This window comes from Coregonus clupeaformis, chromosome 7 (assembly GCF_020615455.1).
Source record: "Coregonus clupeaformis isolate EN_2021a chromosome 7, ASM2061545v1, whole genome shotgun sequence".
Lineage (NCBI taxonomy): Eukaryota > Metazoa > Chordata > Actinopteri > Salmoniformes > Salmonidae > Coregonus > Coregonus clupeaformis.
In genome coordinates, this window is record NC_059198.1 from 31,975,274 (window position 1) to 31,992,261 (window position 16,988).

The following is a 16,988-nucleotide window of genomic DNA, read 5'->3' on the forward strand; positions in this document are numbered from 1 at the left end:
TCAAATCGGTATCTCTATCGGCAGGAAGTAACCACACGACAGCAAAAAGGACATTACGTATCCTTACGTGGTTGCGTACGCGGAAGCAGCTGTGTGAGAACGAGCCGATTCAGAAAACTGGACCTGAAAACGGACTAAAACAACTAGATTGTGTGGAACTGCCTTACTACCGACACTAATAGCTAGGGGGGAAGTGGAGGATAGAGGGGGCCCGGAGAGAGAGGGACGAAAATGAACGCGGCTACGAAACAGGGGAATATGGTTGCGGAGGACGGGAATCAGGGGCCGGGGGAGCTGCAAATGGCCCCCTCTATGAACAACCACAGCCAGCATGACAGCGCCGAGACTGACGACGAGAACGTTAGCTCGGTGTCGCTGTACCGGCGCAGGCCCCGGCTATTCCACGGCACGGTTCTACCTTTTTTAGCCGTGCTGTACCCTGGGTGGTTGTACGTGTGGTTCGGAGTGTACGGTACTTCCGAGAACCCAGAGGCAGGCCTACTAGCTCTCGCCGCCATCGGGATTGCGCACGTCCTCACAGCGCTCTCTGGTTATTGGTCCGTGCACGCGCATTGTTGGCTCACCTGCTCCAAGGTAAAGTGGATGGATCATCTGCGGTTCTTTTGGAATTAGGTGTTGGAGATTGTGTGAACTAACACGGTCCAATTTAACTCGTGATCACTCTAGTCAACATGATTTTATACTCTACACAAGGACATTTTCAAATTATGTGTAATAGATTCGTGTCCCTTGTTCAGAAAGTTTTGACCTGATTATAAGGCTGTGTCTGTCAGATAGAGGATATTAATTGCTCACCTGCTGTGACTTGATGTGTATAAACAGGAGCCAGACCCACACAAGGCCACCCTGGCTAAGGTTATACCCACCCCCAACAACGGTTCTGCTGAGCTGGTACCACTGCAGAGAGACCGGGTGAGTTTGCCTTATTCCCCTGGGCTACACCTTGTTTACTTAACCCAGGGTTGTGTTCAATGGGGAGAAAACATTTGTAACTGTTACAAAACGTTTTGCTATAGTGTCCCGTGCTGAACATGACCCAGGTATACTGGTTGAAACTTGTGGGCAATGCATGGTGTCAGAATGGTCCTCTCTTAACATCTCTATTCTAGTCAGTTATACAGTTTTTTGGATGGCAAATGTTTTGTGTGTGTGTTTTAACTCATGTACTCGCTTGCTCTCTATCTCTCTCTCACTCTCCTGCTCTCTCCTCAGGATGAGAACGGCGAGGGAATCGTGTCCTTTGAGTTCCAGAAGATCTGCTACATCTTCGACAACAAGGAGAGGAAATGTTTCCTCCCTGTGTCGTTCCCCGTCCGACAGCCAATGGGCTTCTTCCAGGCCTGGCGAGGCTACCAGGAGGAGACAGACCTGCGTGCTGCCGAGAAGCGCTATGGGACCAACCGCGCTGAGATGATGGTGCCGGACTTCCTGGAACTCTTCAGGGAGAGAGCCACCGCTCCCTTCTTCGTTTTCCAGGTGTGTTTTAGTGTGTGTGTGTGTGTGCGTGCGTATTTGAGTGTTGTTTTGTCAAGTAGTAATATGACACGTAGTAAAATAACTCTCTAGTCTCTTTCTTTCACTTTCTATATTGATCTCTTTAGGGGCATGTGGGGATAGTTTTGACTCAATAATAATACCCTTTTCACACTATCTTGCTGACCTGAACCGTACTACACTAGCTCGGATATTTTCTTTTCACATGGTCCTTTCCAGTACCATTCTAGCAACTATGGTGGATGCCGATGCATCAACCAGGCCAGCACAGTACCACTCGGCTTGGCTCAACAGGTGTAAAGATGGATGCTCTCTCTCTCCCCTCCTCAGGTGTTCTGTGTGGGTCTGTGGTGTCTGGATGAGTACTGGTACTACAGCGTGTTCACTCTCTTCATGCTGGTGGCCTTCGAAGCCTCTCTGGTACAACAGCAGATGAGGAATATGTCTGAGATACGACGCATGGGGAACAAACCCTACATGATCCAGGTGAACTACTGTATCTTTATCGTAAATGATCATGTCGTTTGATAAGATATTTGATGATGTGATACATGCATAGGTGCATGTTCTTCTTGCTCAAGTGCAGATCAACAAATTCTCACCAGAGCCTTGTTATTCTAGAGTTGTAGAGAGAAGGCCCTGACTCCCACTGTAGGATCAGACTCATTTACCCAGGGGTTGCCAAGCTTTTTTGGCCTGAGACCCCATTTTGATATCAAACCTTTTTTGCGACCCCACCATGCAAAAAAATTAATAAAATAAAAAATAAGTGATGTAATCAACAGCTAATGTTAACTTTTTTTATTTGGAGCTATGGCAAATCAGTCTGACGGTACTTCAATCTGAGTATGGTTTGAAGTGACTGAAATGCATCAGAAGTTGGGAAGTTCAGAAAATCCTCAGCTAATAATTGTGTGTGATCATCTGTGTAGAAAAGAACACCATCATTGCTTTCAATTATGATGTTCTTTCCCCCCCAGTCTAATTTGGTGCCTGGTTCTGTCCACTCGGTTCTAATCAGTCATGCTTGTGAGCATTATAGAGGGAAACCGAAGACACATACTTGTTCCTGAGAGTCTTAGCTGGCAGGAATAGGGTCATAATAGCGTATTTCTCATATCATTCAACAGTTAGAGCCATAATTGTAGGAGTTTTGCGACCCCTAGTTTGGAAAATGCTACATTAACCAAATTTTCGATTTGATCTAGATTTATATAGATATGTCCGTGTCGTATTCAGTAGGGCACACTGTGTACAATGTTTTGCAATGGAAAACGAACATCTTTGTGTGTTCTTATTATTGAGTAAGTGTAGCTAGTACCTCCCTGTTTTACTCAGTGTCAAAAACGTTTTCTCCCTACTGAACAGGCCCCTGATATTTACACGTTTGTGCCCATGTTTCCCGACAGGTTTACCGCAACAGGAAGTGGAGGCCTGTGTCCAGTGATGAACTAGTCCCCGGGGACATTGTCTCAATAGGTAAGGTTCCTGTCTGTTAACCCTTCCCATTCCAGAGTATTTCCTCCATCTAGAACCAGGCTCTTTCTCAAATCATCTTTCCTCAATTGCATGCATCTTATATCCTCGCCTCCTTTTTAAAATGCATTGGAGAAAAAGCAGAGGGACCTTGGACTTTCTCCTCAAATACTATTGAGAAGGAGGCGAGGAGATGAGATGCGAGGAAACGTGGAGACTAATTGAGATAGAGCCCCAGCCAGTTTGACACAGTGTGCGTATGTCTTTGTCTTCCCCCCCAGGACGCTCACCCCAGGAGAATGTAGTTCCTCTGTCCACAGCCAGTCAAAATTCAAATCAAATCAAGTTTTATTTGTCACATGCTTCGTAGACAGTGAAATGGTTACGTAGGGGTACGTTCCCAACAATGCAGAGTTAAAGAGAAGATACACAATTGTAAAATATAAATAGTGACAAGAGGAAGAAATACACAGTGAATAACGAGTAGAAAGTAGCATGGCTATATACAGGGAGTAGAAAATAACATGGCTATATACAGGGAGTAGAAAATAACATGGCTATATACAGGGAGTAGAAAGTAACATGGCTATATACAGGGAGTAGAAAATAACATGGCTATATACAGGGAGTAGAAAGTAACATGGCTATATACAGGGAGTAGAAAATAACATGGCTATATATAGGGAGTAGAAAATAACATGGCTATATACAGGGAGTAGAAAATAACATGGCTATATACAGGGAGTAGAAAGTAACATGGCTATATACAGGGAGTATCAGTACCATGTCGATGTGCAGGGGTACGAGGTAATTGAGGTAGCTATGTACTGTACATATAGGTAGGGGTAAAGTGAGTAGGCAACAGGATAGATAATAGACAGTAGCAGCAGCGTATGTGGTGAGTTTGACAGTGTGTGTGTTATGTGTGTATGTGTGTGTTGGGGTGTAAGTATGTGTGAGTGTGTGGGTAGAGTCCAGTGCAAGAGAGTTAGTGCAAAAAAGGGTCAATGCAGGTAGTCCGGGTAGCCATTTGATTTTTTAGAAGTCTTATGGTTTGGGAGTAGAAGCTGTTGAGGGTCCTATTGGTTATAGGCTTCGTGCATTGGTACCGCTTGCTGTGCAGTAGCAGAGAGAACAGTCTATGGCTAGAGTCTGACAATTTTTTGGGCCTTCCTCTGACACCACCTGGTATAGAGGTCCTGGATGGCAAGAAGCTATGCCCCAGTGATGTAATGGGCCGTACGCACTACCCTCTGTAGCGCCTTGCGGTCGGATGCCAAGTAGTGATGCAGCCAGTCAAAATGCTCTCTGGTGCAGCTGTAGAGCTTTTTGAGGATCTGAGGGCCCATGCCAAATCTTTTCAGCCTCCTAAAGGGGAAAGAGGCATTGTCGTGCCCTCTTCTTGACTGTGTTGGTGTGTTTGGACCATGATAGATCCTTAGTGATGTGGACACAGAGGAACTCTCGACCCACTCTACTGCAGCCCCGTCGATGTGAATGGGGGTGTGCTTGGCCCTCCGTTTCCTGTAGTCCACGATCAGCTCCTTTGTCTTACTGATGTTGAGGGAGAGGTTGTTGTCCTGGCACCACACTGCCAGGTCTCTGACCTCCTCCCTATAGGCTGTCTCATCGTCATCGGTGATCAGGCATACCACTGTTGTGTCGTCGGCAAACTTAATGGGTGAACAGGCAGTACAGGAAGGGACTAAGCACGCACCCCTGAGCGGCCCATGTTTTGAGGGTCAGCGTGGCGGATGTGTTGTCGCCTACCCTCACCACCTGTGGGTGGCCCGTCAGGAAGTCCAGGATCCAGTTGCAGAGGGAGGTGTTCAGTCCCAGGGACCTTAGCTTAGTGTTGAGCTTCGAGGGTACTATGGTGTTGAACGCTGAGCTGTTGTCAATGAAAAGCAGTCTCACGTCAGTTTGACACAGTGTACGTCTGTCTTTCTCTTCCCCCCAGGCCGCTCGCCCCAGGAGAACTTGGTTCCATGTGACGTGCTGCTGCTGAGAGGGCGCTGCATCGTGGACGAGGCAATGCTGACGGGAGAGTCTGTTCCTCAGATGAAGGTCAGACAGACGGGAAACATGTCCTATACTAGACTAGATAACAACCATGCAAAACAATGCAGTCTATCTGGACAATATAGATAGTTAAACAATGGGAATGTTACTATAGATCATTCATAGACTTCATGAGCATAGAATATCATAGATGCTTCACAAATCATTTATCAAAATCATATGCTTAGAAATTATAGGCTCCATCAATCCTTAAAAGTAGTGTTTTTAATTTGAAGTTCCACCATGTTGTGTGTTTAGGAACCGGTGGAGGATCTGGACCCAGAGAGGGTCCTGGACCTGCATGGTGATGCCCGCCTCCACATCATCTCTGGTGGGACCAAGGTGGTGCAGCACAGCCCCCCGCTCCGCGCCACTGTAGGACTCAAACGTCAGTTACTACCTACTATGCAGTATAGGGTTGGGCAGATATATAAATTAAGTCGAATATCGTGATATTTAACATTGACAATATATTGTGATGTGCAAGACGATATGTCGTGATGTGCAAGACTATACTCTATTTGAAATGTACAAATCAAAACTGCAGTTAAATCAGGTAGGCTGTATCAATATGTTGAAAATGATGTTTAAATGAATTAACGAAGCCTTATTTTTTTACCACATTAAGATTATTTAATGAGAATGCGACTATAATATTGTAAATAAGCACAAACATTTCACAGTCTGGAAACATTTAGTCATTAATGGCGCAAAAACGATTATATCGGATAACACGATATTTGAAGCAGCATATCGTAGAAGAGGTCTACCCAAATATCGCCCAACCCTAATGCAGTATAATATTAACTTGTCATAAGGCAGAAATGTCCAGCGTTGTTTTTGCACTTTGAGATGAACAATTATAGTTAGAAAGCACTTTCAAAATCTATATTTTCTTATCAATATTTAAAAAAAAATCCATATTTTAGATCAATTTTGTTTCAACAGTTATCTCCCTTGGCCTCCGAATAGATGGATTGAATCTGCCATCAGTGATTGTATCTATCTTGTCTCACTAAGAGCAAATCATAATAGTTAGATTTCTTCTTTTTCATTTTTTCTGCAGCTGTGGACAATGGCTGTGTGGCTTATGTGTTGAGAACCGGATTCTATACATCTCAGGTGAGGGGCTGCTACTCTTGACTACCTGAACTTGTCCAATAAGAACCGCTTGTTTTCATTTTCTGTTGCAAAATGTTTTTCTACGGTGTTCAGTAATGAATACAACCCTGGTGTTGTTGACCACGCCTGTCTACAGGGTAAACTGCTGAGGACCATCCTGTTTGGAGTGAAGAGGGTGACAGCCAACAACTTGGAAACATTCATCTTCATCCTCTTCCTCCTGGTGTTCGCCATCGCTGCTGCTGGCTATGTGTGGGTGGAAGGTGAGAGATGCAGTGAACAATACAATGAAATCAATCAATCAAATGTCTTTTATAAAGCCCTTTTTAGGTCAGCAGTTGTCACAAAGTTCTTCACAGATACCCATTCTAAAACCCCATGGGACAAGCAATGCAGAGGCAGAAGCACAGTTGGTCCTACTTAGAGCATTTCTCCACTATACAGTTTGTTTATATCTTGGCTGCAGTTTATTAGCCAAGACAGAATTTTGGGAAATATTATTTTACTCACTAAGACATTTATGAACATTTTGACAGTCTTGACACAAATTCCTCCTTTATAAAATGTAAGAAAACAAGTTGTTGAAATAGGCCCAGAGGTTAGGAGAAAGCAGCAGATTTTACCTGACTACATACAGTATAACTGTATATATTATTATGAATAATAACAATATATGCCATTTAGCAGATGCTTTTATCCAAAGCAACTTACAGGCATGTGTGCATAATTTTTTTTAAATGAACATACTGCATAGCTCTCTGTGTGTGTGTAACTACTACTTATAGTTAGTTGTGTAACTGTCTCTGTGTGCACTCTCCCCTGCAGGGACTAAGGACCCGAGCAGGAACCGGTATAAGTTGTTCCTGGAGTGTACTCTCATCCTGACCTCTGTGGTTCCACCTGAGCTCCCTATAGAATTGTCTCTGGCAGTCAACACATCCCTCATCGCTCTGGCCAAGCTCTGTGAGTCAACAGAGTGTGTGTGTGTATGGGGGGGTGGGGTGGTATGTGGATGTATGTGTTCTGAAAGTGGTTCTGAAACTGTCATAGTAATATGTTATTAGTACTTAATGATGCTAGTCCTCCTCGCTGTTCTGCTCTTTGACTCACCCCTTTCTTTCTTCTCCCTTTCATAGATGTATTCTGCACTGAGCCCTTCAGGATCCCGTTTGCAGGCAAGGTGGAGGTGTGCTGCTTTGACAAGACGGGCACCTTGACCAGCGACCATCTGGTGGTGCGGGGGGTCGCAGGCCTCAGGTACACTCTCTTTTAGATTTTTCAGGATGATACATTTCTTTGTTGCAATTTTTCCACAGACTGACAGGACCTGATGATATTAAGACGTTTTAAAGGCTTCATAACGGCATCATAATACGGTCTGGGTTAAGCAAAATGTGTGCCAATGCCCTTATGCACTGGTGTAATACTGTGAATCTTGTCGTATTGAGGAGTGACACTTAAAGACCAACTGACACGTTTTCAGCATTATTTAATCGTATTAAAATCTTTGGAAGAATATGAAGCAAGTTTTTACATTGTTTGTTTGTAAAAGTTTTCTAAACTTCTCCAGAGAAGGGAAAGAAGTGATGCCCGTGTCAGAGATCCCAGTGGAAACGCATCGGGTGGTTGCTACGTGTCACTCACTGGTTACCCTTGACGACGGACAGCTGGTAGGCGACCCCCTGGAGAAGGCCATGCTCACTGCTGCTGACTGGACCCTCACTAAAGGTAGTGTGTGTGTACACATCAGGCTCTGTCTCCTCTTTGTACACCAGAAGTGAATGTGTGTGTGTCCATGTTTTTACATCATGTCTACCCTCCTGACCATACTTCTGCCCCTCTCTCTGTGTGGTGTAGATGAAAAGGTGTTTGCTCGTGGTATAAAGACCCCAGGCCTGAAGATCCACCAGCGGTTCCACTTTGCAAGTGCTCTGAAGAGGATGTCCGTCCTGGCCTCCTATGAGAAACTGGGCTCCACTGAACTCTGCTATGTCTCAACTGTCAAAGGAGCGCCAGAGACACTCAGGGACATGGTAAATATCATAGAATTAAATAGAACACTGACATTTAATGTATAATTTAATATATATTTATGGTCAATATAATACATGTCTACTGTACTACACTTCACATACAAGTACACTATCTCAGTGTTGAGTAGATACGTCATTGCTGCAGTTGTAACCTGCTTACTACACTTTCTTAGTGTCATTACCATTGTTCTAACCATTTGTTTGTTTTTGTAGTTCTCAGAGTGCCCAGCCAGCTATGACCAGGTACACAGGGAGATGTCCCGAGAAGGGGCCAGGGTTCTGGCCTTGGGCTACAGAGAGATCGGACACCTCAGCCACCAACAGGTAACTCTACCTGTCCTGTCTAACTCACCTACCTGTCCTGTCCTGTCTAATTCAGTGCTTCTCAAACTTTTTGCAGCCGGGGACCCCTTTTGTGATAGCAAATTCATCAGGGACCCACTCATAATCAGAACACAACTCGAGTGAGATAATAGCATACAATGAGTTTTACTATGACTTCAGCAGTGCCATGGCTGGACGAACCAAGTCTCGGGCTATGGAAGGCCTGCCTCTTGGCATCGGAGATAAAATGTTAGTTTTCAAGCAAATTTCCTGCAATTCTACACATTTTGTCATGTGGCAGAGAATTGTTGTTGCAGCTTTAAAGCTAATATCCTGCAACTACATTTTTCCATGGGGCAGAGTGAAAACATTGCAGTTTTAAAGCTTAAATGACAGTGCACTTGTGTAAAAAAAGAAATACAAACATTTTGGGGGAATAAAATAAGAATAGATTTGAGAAATTGATAATTAGTGGAGTACTGTGGATCCCAATATCTCTGTTAGCCAAAAAAACATCCAGTCAGCGGCAGTCCTGTGGTCGAAAACAGATAATTGATGAGAGAGGTCGAAGGAGAATGGCAAGAATTGTGCAAGCTAACAGGCGGGCCACAAACCGACAAATAACTGCGCAGTAAAATAGTGGTGTCTCGGAACGCACAACTTGTTGATCCTTGTCACGGATGGGCTATTGCAGCAGAAGACCCCCGGGTTCCACTTCTATCAGCTTTGCCTGGTACGACGAATCCCGGTTCCTGTTGCGTCATGCTGATGGCAGAGTCAGGATTTGGTGTAAGCAGCATGAATCCATGGCCCCAACCTGCCTGGTGTCAACGGTACAGGCTGGTGGTCTAAGGGTGTGGGGAATGTTTTCCTGGCACACATTAGGTCCCTTGATACTAATTGAGCAACATTTCCATTCCCCAAATAATTCAGACTGTTCTGGAGGCAAAGGGGCCTCTGACCCGGTACTAGATGGGTGTACCTAATAAACTGTCCTGTCTAACTCCCCTATCTGTCCTGTCCTGCTCTGTGTGAGGGGATGAGTTTCCCGAAAGCCTCGTAGTTAACGTGGCACACTATTTCAATACTCTCAACAACCCAGCTGCACAGCTGAGCGAGAGAGTGGCGTAGTTCTGGGTCGTCGAGGTAAATAAAGTACCACGTTAGCTACAAGGCTTTCGTGAACCTCACCCAAGCAGTTAGTTGACAGGGTCTCGCTTTTACAGCAGGGGTTGGTTGTTTGTGTGACTGGGTGCTTTGTGGCTCTCTGTGCAGGTGCGGGAGGTGACTCGTGATGCTCTGGAGTGTGACCTGCAGTTCGCCGGCTTCATGGTCGTCTCGTGTCCCCTGAAGACCGACAGCAAGGCTGTCATCAAAGAGATCCAGGAGGCATCACATCATGTGAGGAGGCTGTCTCAGAATACACATGCACACTCACACACATTCACTCGCAGGAAAAGCCCCACACACACACACCGATATTGATAAGGATTCTGTTCAGATTACAATTACTACAATAATATCAGGCACATCCATGCACGCACTCACTCAGTCACGCATGTACACACACACACACAACCCTCCATCTTTCCCTCAGGTGGTGATGATAACGGGTGACAGCCCTCTTACAGCGTGCCATGTGGCCAGAGAGCTCCACTTCATCCAGAAGGAACACACACTCATACTGCAGGCCAGACCCAACCAGGGTAGGTCACACTGAGACAATTTATGCTTGATCCGAAAACCGTCCTGTAGGTTTTCGCTCCAACACTAATCTAGCGAACCTGATTCTAATCATTAGCTGGTTGATAAGTTGAATCAGGTTAGATACAACTGGGGTTGGAGCGAAAACATACAGGACGGTAGCTCGACACGAACATGGTTAGAGAGCTCTGTACTAGACTCATCTACAGACTAATGCATTGATGATATAGCCATATGATTGTTGTACTGAAGGGCTCTATAGTGGACAGTGCATGTGTTGCAGACCTGGGTCAAATGCATATTATATTTGAGCTGCGCTTGATCTACTTTGCCCCAGTACAATGGAATTATATGCAAACCAAATCAAGCGCACCTTACTTGAGACTATTTGACATAATATGTATGTATTTAACCCAGGTGTAGTGTGTCGCTGTTTTAAGAATGCACTATAATACGGTCACTTGTGCCGTTGTTCCTTCCAGGTGAGTGGCAGTGGGAGTCTATAGACGGCAGTGTGTGTGTTCCGCTGCCCCCGCCATCCGTCCGCTCATTGGTCGATCAGTATGATCTGTGTGTGACGGGGGAGGGGCTAACCAGACTGACCTGTGACACGCGGTTGCTCCACGCCCTCCTGCCCCATGTCCGGGTGTTCGCACGGGTCAGCCCTAAACAGAAGGTCAGTCTTCTTGCCTCCTTATAGACATTAGCTGTGTCAGAAAAGGCACCCTATTCTTTTTCTAGAATAAATAGGGTGCCATTTCTATTTTTGTGTCAAAGTTTTGTTTGATTTGATTACTTTTCAATTCCAATTGTCCATATTTTCCTAGATTTTTGGTGTTGTAATGAATGAATGTATTAGATAATAAAAAATAGGCTACATGTACACTGAGTGTACAAAACACTATGTACACCTGCTCTTTCCATGACATAGACTGACCAGGTGAATCCAGGTGAAAGCTATGATCCCTTATTGATGTCACTTGTTAAATCCACTTCAATCAGTGTAGATGAAGGGGAGGAGACGGGTTAAAGGATTTTTATGCCTTGAGACATGGATTGTGTGTGTGTGCCATTCAGAGGGTGAATGGGCAAGACAAAATATTTAAGTGCTTTTGAACAGGGTATGGTAGAACTGCAACGCTGCTGGGTTTTTCATGCTCAAGTTTCCCGTGTGTATCAAGAATGGTCCACCAACCAAAGGACATCCAGCCAACTTGTCATAACTGTGGGAAGCATTGGAGTCAACACGAGCCAGCATCTCTGTGGAGCGCTTTTCACACCTTGTAGAGTCCATGCCCAGACTAATTGAGGCTTTTCTGATGGCAAAAGGGGGGGTGCAACTCAATATTAGGAAGATGTTCTTAGTGTTTTGCACACTCTGTGTACAACCAACACACTCAAGAACTGGCGGTACATTTTGAGGTTAGTGTCATTTTGTACTAACTGTGTGTATTGTTATTGTGTTGCAGGAGTTTGTAATCACTAGTCTTAAAGGACTGGGCTATACAACATTGATGTGCGGAGACGGGACCAATGATGTCGGAGCACTCAAACACGCCCATATCGGTGAGGTCACTCGACATGTCACTCAAAGCTGTGCACAATATTCAGCAACGTTAACGCACACACCTGTCTTAGACCATGATACCTTCAATTCAACTTTGATTGTGTCAGTAGGGACATTTATTCCATCCTCTTATCACAAACAATGTCGCTATGTGGAAGTCATTTTGTGACCATTCTCTCTCCCTCCCCCTTTCCCCCCCCTCCCTCCATAAGGTGTGGCTCTGTTGGCCAACGCCCCAGAGCGTATGCCTGAAAAGAGGAAGAGGGGCAAAGAGAAGGAGACCCCAGCAGCAGACTCCAGACCCTCCCTACCTCCGGTCACCAGCTCAGGGGTCAAACTGACCTCCAGGGCAGCCAGGCAGAGGGTCATGGCCCAGAGAGAGGAGCAGCTAGCCGCACAGAAGGTGGTGTGTGTGTGTGTTAGGGTGTGGGGGGTAGGGAGGGTGTGTGTTGTTAACTATTTGGTGTTTATTCTGTTGTAGGAGAGGATCAGTCAAGTATTAAAGGAGCTGGAAGAAGATCAGATACAAGTAGTGAAGCTGGGAGACGCCTCCATTGCTGCCCCCTTCACCTCCAAATTGTCCTCCATTCAGTGCAGTGAGTAACACACACGTAATCAACACACGATGTGTGTTTTTGTTTACACCCACACTGTATACAAACACAAATGAACACACGCCTGCAATCTCTCTCTCTCCCTCTTTCTCTTTCTGTCTCTCTCTCTCTGATTATCATCTCCTCATCATCTCTCCTCCTCCCCAGTCTGCCACGTGATAAAGCAGGGCCGCTGTACGCTGGTGACCACACTACAGATGTTTAAGATCCTGGCGTTGAATGCCCTGGTGCTGGCCTACAGCCAGTCAGTCCTCTACCTGGAGGGGGTCAAGTTCAGTGACTTCCAGGCCACCCTACAGGGCCTGCTATTGGCTGGCTGCTTCCTCTTCATCTCCAGGTCAAAGGTGAGAGGTCACATGGAGGGAAAAACACAGTAGTGCTTTCTCTTGATAGTTTTTCCTCCTTCAGTTCCTTGTGTCCTCCTCCCTGCCTCCTCAAAACGTCAGAGGGAAGCGTTTATTTTTCTTGAATCCTCTCCTCACTTCCCGCAGAATTTTTTTAGGAGGAAAGAACATAAGGAATCGAGGAAAGAGTATTGAGAAAGAACCAGTGTGTACTTACTACATGCATGACATGCATGTAGTTGTGATTGGTAGGAAACTATATTATTATGTAACCCTAGTGCTAACAGGTGTAATTTCAAGCTAAGCCTTTAATTCAACTTGGGGTGTTTTCCCATGAAATTCAGTGCCCTGGTCCGTTTTCCTGGAGCGTTTGTGAGAATTTTACAAAATATGTTTTGCTTTCACAAGACTTGGAAAATAACCGTTTCAGGGTGCGATTAGCAAGACGCACATTCTACATGACATTAGCAAGCTAGCTTGTTTACAACGGGCAAAATGTTCCACGCGACTCGCGTGGTACTCTGGTCCTGGATCTTGGACCCGCTACAAACGCAAGTCCAGGATACGTTTTAGCCTGGGTTCATTTGTGTTTCACACATGCTTTATAGTGCGGATCAGGGCACCAAAAGCTCCAGGAACTGGATCATACAGGGGATATGTGAAATATGCCCTTTTAAGTTGTCGCCCTCTTTTCTCTTGTTCTGTCCAGCCCCTGAAGACTCTGTCTAAAGAGCGGCCCTTACCAAACATATTCAACCTGTACACTGTTCTGACAGTGCTGCTGCAGTTTGCTGTTCACTTCTGTAGTCTGGTATACCTGTACAAAGGAGCGCAGAGCAGAAGTCCTCCAAGGTACACACACACATGCATACACACGTGCTCTCACACACACTATAGAGACCTACAGACTTGTTGATACTGTATTTGCGCCCACACAGTACTAACCGTACATTATTGACATTGTCTGTTTCCAACCAGTCTGAGTATCCCATAATCCTCTCTGTCTGTTGTCCTTTATCTTTTAGGGCGGAGCGGTTTGCGGACCTGTACAAAGAGTTTGAGCCCAGTCTCATCAACAGCACTGTGTACATAATGTCTATGGCCATGCAGATGGCTACCTTTGCCATTAACTACAAGGTACTGCTCTTCCTTCTCCATATCTTAGGTTTAATGAAGCCTTCATGATCCCTTTACAAGGCCTTTCTTTGCATATAAAATATTTGTGAGGCTTCTATGTAGGCCTTATGAATGCTTCGTTAAGCCTATATAAGGGATACCTAATTTGAAATGTGGCCCATTTTCTATACAATGGATAGACTCTTCAGTACTTATCCTAACCATCATTGAATAATACACGTGTATTCCACTAATGCTGTGTGTTTTTCTAGGGTCATCCTTTCATGGAGTCTCTGAGTGAGAACAGACCGCTGCTGTGGAGTATTGCCCTGTCAGGTCTGGCCATCGTGGGCCTTCTCTCAGGATCCTCGCCAGAATTCAATGAGCAGTTTGCTCTTGTAGATATACCAACAGAGGTCAGTATATAGTATACAGATGTCGGATCTTAATTTGATCACTCCTTTGTCCCGGGAAAATGTCCTGCTCATTAGGAAATAAAAATGAGCCTCTTGATTTATTGTAGTTATGTTCACTGAAAAGCCGCAGTTCTCTTTTTCTCCATACGGGGGCAGTCGAGTCATTCGGACCAGTGGGGCTATATTTGTCCATATTCTGTAGGCTACCCGTTAGTTTCACATAATGAAAGGTGTGAAAAAACGATAATAGGCTACTGTTTCTTTCCCTGGCTATTGTTGCTTGCTAGGTATGTGCATGTTCTATGAATCAATTTAGCCTACCTTGTATTATTTATGATAATGTTTTATGTTGGACGTGCGCTCACAATCTAATTATTTGTCCAATGATTTATTATTTCTTAAAGATATTGTTTTGCTTTTATTGAAGATTGAGATAGAACAGTGTTGGAAGATGGGGGAAGTGGTGAGTCATAGGGCAGTGGGATGGATTTGAACCGATGCCGACTCTGGCATATATGTTCCAGGGTCAGCGGCAGTAAACACAGGCACTAGGGCCACCAATAATTGATTCTGCCTATTGCTTGCCTTGAACATATAATAAAACAATTGATAAAAATAAAAAAAGATTTTCCCTAATGAAAAATACATCTACCCCCTACAAATATGTAAATGTATTATAATCCACATAAGAATTAAGACAATACGCGCTGTAGCCTGCATAGGCTACTTGAACTGGCACCCAGTGAATCTGCAGTCTAAGGTACATTGTAGATACGCTATTGCATTGTATACAAACACCGCTTCCAGCTGCCCCCTGGTGGTGATTCTAAATATTTATTCAAACATTCAAATCATCCTGCTGCAGGATTATTATCCTCCTGCAACGAAATGGGTCAAATTAAGATCCAACATCTGTACTTTAACATACATTTTGTGTGATTGTTTTGATGTAATGCATTATAACTTGTTATAAGCATGTATTAACCTTTTTATAATGAATTAACAAAGTTTATATTAATATGTTTTGCTTTTTAGTCCAGGAATAGGCTTAATCTGTGTCTGGGAAACTGCCGCAAAATGACGTATAAATTATTATAACCTCTTGTTTTTTCTCCACTGCAGTTCAAGCTAGTCATCGCCCAGGTCCTGGTGGTTGACTTTGCCGCTGCCCTGCTGGTCGACCGCGTTCTGGAGTTCCTGCTGGGCAAAGGCACCCTGAGGCTGCCTTCCTGAATCGCCATGTCAACAGCTGCCCTGAGCAACCCGCTGCCCTCAGCAACCAAACTGTAAAGGGAGAGGATTGAGGAGACTTGTGGAGGGAGGAAAAGATTGAAGGCTGATGTGACGCACAAGACAGCTGAGGAGATGGACTAGGCATGTCAGGCAGACACGCAGTACTGCTGCACCACACCCCTAAATGTTACCCCATCTCTCTACTGTTCTGCTCTGTCCCTCTGTTCCCCGTCTTCACTAATGTATTTAAGATTATATTTATTTTATGCTAGAGACAAACTTGGGCTCAAGTGGTATATGCTTCCTTTCGAATACTTTGAGCGTTTTGGTTGATCCTGCCAGGAGCTCCAGATAAGCAGGGTTTGCACTTTTGGGACTGTTCCGTTGCGCCAGGCAAGCTGAAACAAGTGCAGCTAAAGTATTTGAAAGAAAATAAATACTATTGGAACCCAGGTCTAGTTAGACTTCCCCTTCTCTTGCCTTCCCGTTCCCTCTCTCTATCCCTCCCTCTCTCACTGAAGGCCAAGAAGACAGCAGTATTGTGTGATGTTTGAGATTGTGTGCCGGCCTATGCGAAACGCACACACAACAGGGCGTTCTCCAAGAGAATTGCGAAGTGTTTGATTTTTTTTCCATTTTGTTTTCTCTTCTTCATTTTGTAAAAAGATAAAACTCTTACAGACTTATAAAATATCAAAAAATACAAGTGGTGCTTTTTTGTCATGTGCTACTTTGTCATGTTCCATTTACCTATGCAGTGCACTGCCTACTACACCTACATAGGGGTTGAACATATATTTTTAAGGTGATGAGTGAGCTGCATAAATGTAAACATTGTAACTGGAAGAAAGGTTGAGAGGCCACAAGAAAAGCCTTCAGATCATTTTGCTTGATGTTTGAGAGGACTTTAATTAAGTCCCGTGTGGCTCACTTGGTAGAGCATGGCACTTGCAATGCCAGGGTTGTGGGTTCGATTCCCACGGGGGACCAGTATGAAAATGTATGCACTCACTACTCTAAGTCGTTCTGGATAAGAGCATCTGCTAAATGACTAAAATGTAACATTTTCTGGTGCACCCTGGCTTGCTACACTGGCAATCTATTGTGACAGATTAAAATCTAGTAGTTGATTTTGGTGATGAGATTACTACACTGGCAACATAGGTGGGATGATGTCATGATGACTGTGGTACGGGCCACCCATACACTGAACAAAAATATAAGCGTAAAGTGTTGGTCCCATGTTTCATGAGCTGAAATAAAAGATCCCAGAAATGTTCCATATGCACAAAAAGCTTATTTCTCTAAAATATGCACAAATTTGTTTACATCCCTGTTAGTGAGCATTTCTCCTTTGCCAATATTATCCATCCACCTGACAGGTGTGGCATATCAAGAAGTTTATTAAACAGCATGATCATTACACAGGTGCACCTTGTGCTGGGGGAAATAAAAGGCCACTC

The 16,988-nt window shown here is 44.6% G+C and overlaps 1 protein-coding gene across 1 annotated transcript; it reads left to right on the forward strand.

The window, feature by feature from the left end:
• The first annotated feature begins 77 nt into the window (after positions 1-77).
• Positions 78-16,237, forward strand: LOC121569744 (endoplasmic reticulum transmembrane helix translocase). The gene is made up of 25 exons (XM_041880906.2): positions 78-594; positions 844-933; positions 1,234-1,497; positions 1,846-2,001; positions 2,925-2,994; positions 4,952-5,058; positions 5,311-5,440; positions 6,119-6,174; positions 6,311-6,437; positions 7,000-7,137; positions 7,311-7,431; positions 7,745-7,902; positions 8,032-8,207; positions 8,421-8,531; positions 9,807-9,932; positions 10,129-10,237; positions 10,718-10,911; positions 11,705-11,801; positions 12,015-12,205; positions 12,284-12,398; positions 12,564-12,760; positions 13,470-13,612; positions 13,786-13,897; positions 14,149-14,292; positions 15,415-16,237. The coding sequence occupies exons 1-25, from the start codon at positions 232-234 to the stop codon at positions 15,523-15,525; spliced, it is 3,606 nt and encodes a 1,201-aa protein (XP_041736840.2). The 5' UTR covers positions 78-231; the 3' UTR covers positions 15,526-16,237.
• Positions 16,238-16,988: the final 751 nt, after the last annotated feature.

Coding starts and splice junctions, on each gene's coding strand:
- LOC121569744 (XM_041880906.2), top strand. CDS start 232: ATGAACGCGGCTACGAAACAGGGGAATATGGTTGCGGAGGACGGGAAT. Junction 1,498..1,845: donor CTCCCTTCTTCGTTTTCCAG/GTGTGTTTTAGT, acceptor TCCCCTCCTCAG/GTGTTCTGTGTGGGTCTGTG. Junction 7,138..7,310: donor CATCGCTCTGGCCAAGCTCT/GTGAGTCAACAG, acceptor TCCCTTTCATAG/ATGTATTCTGCACTGAGCCC.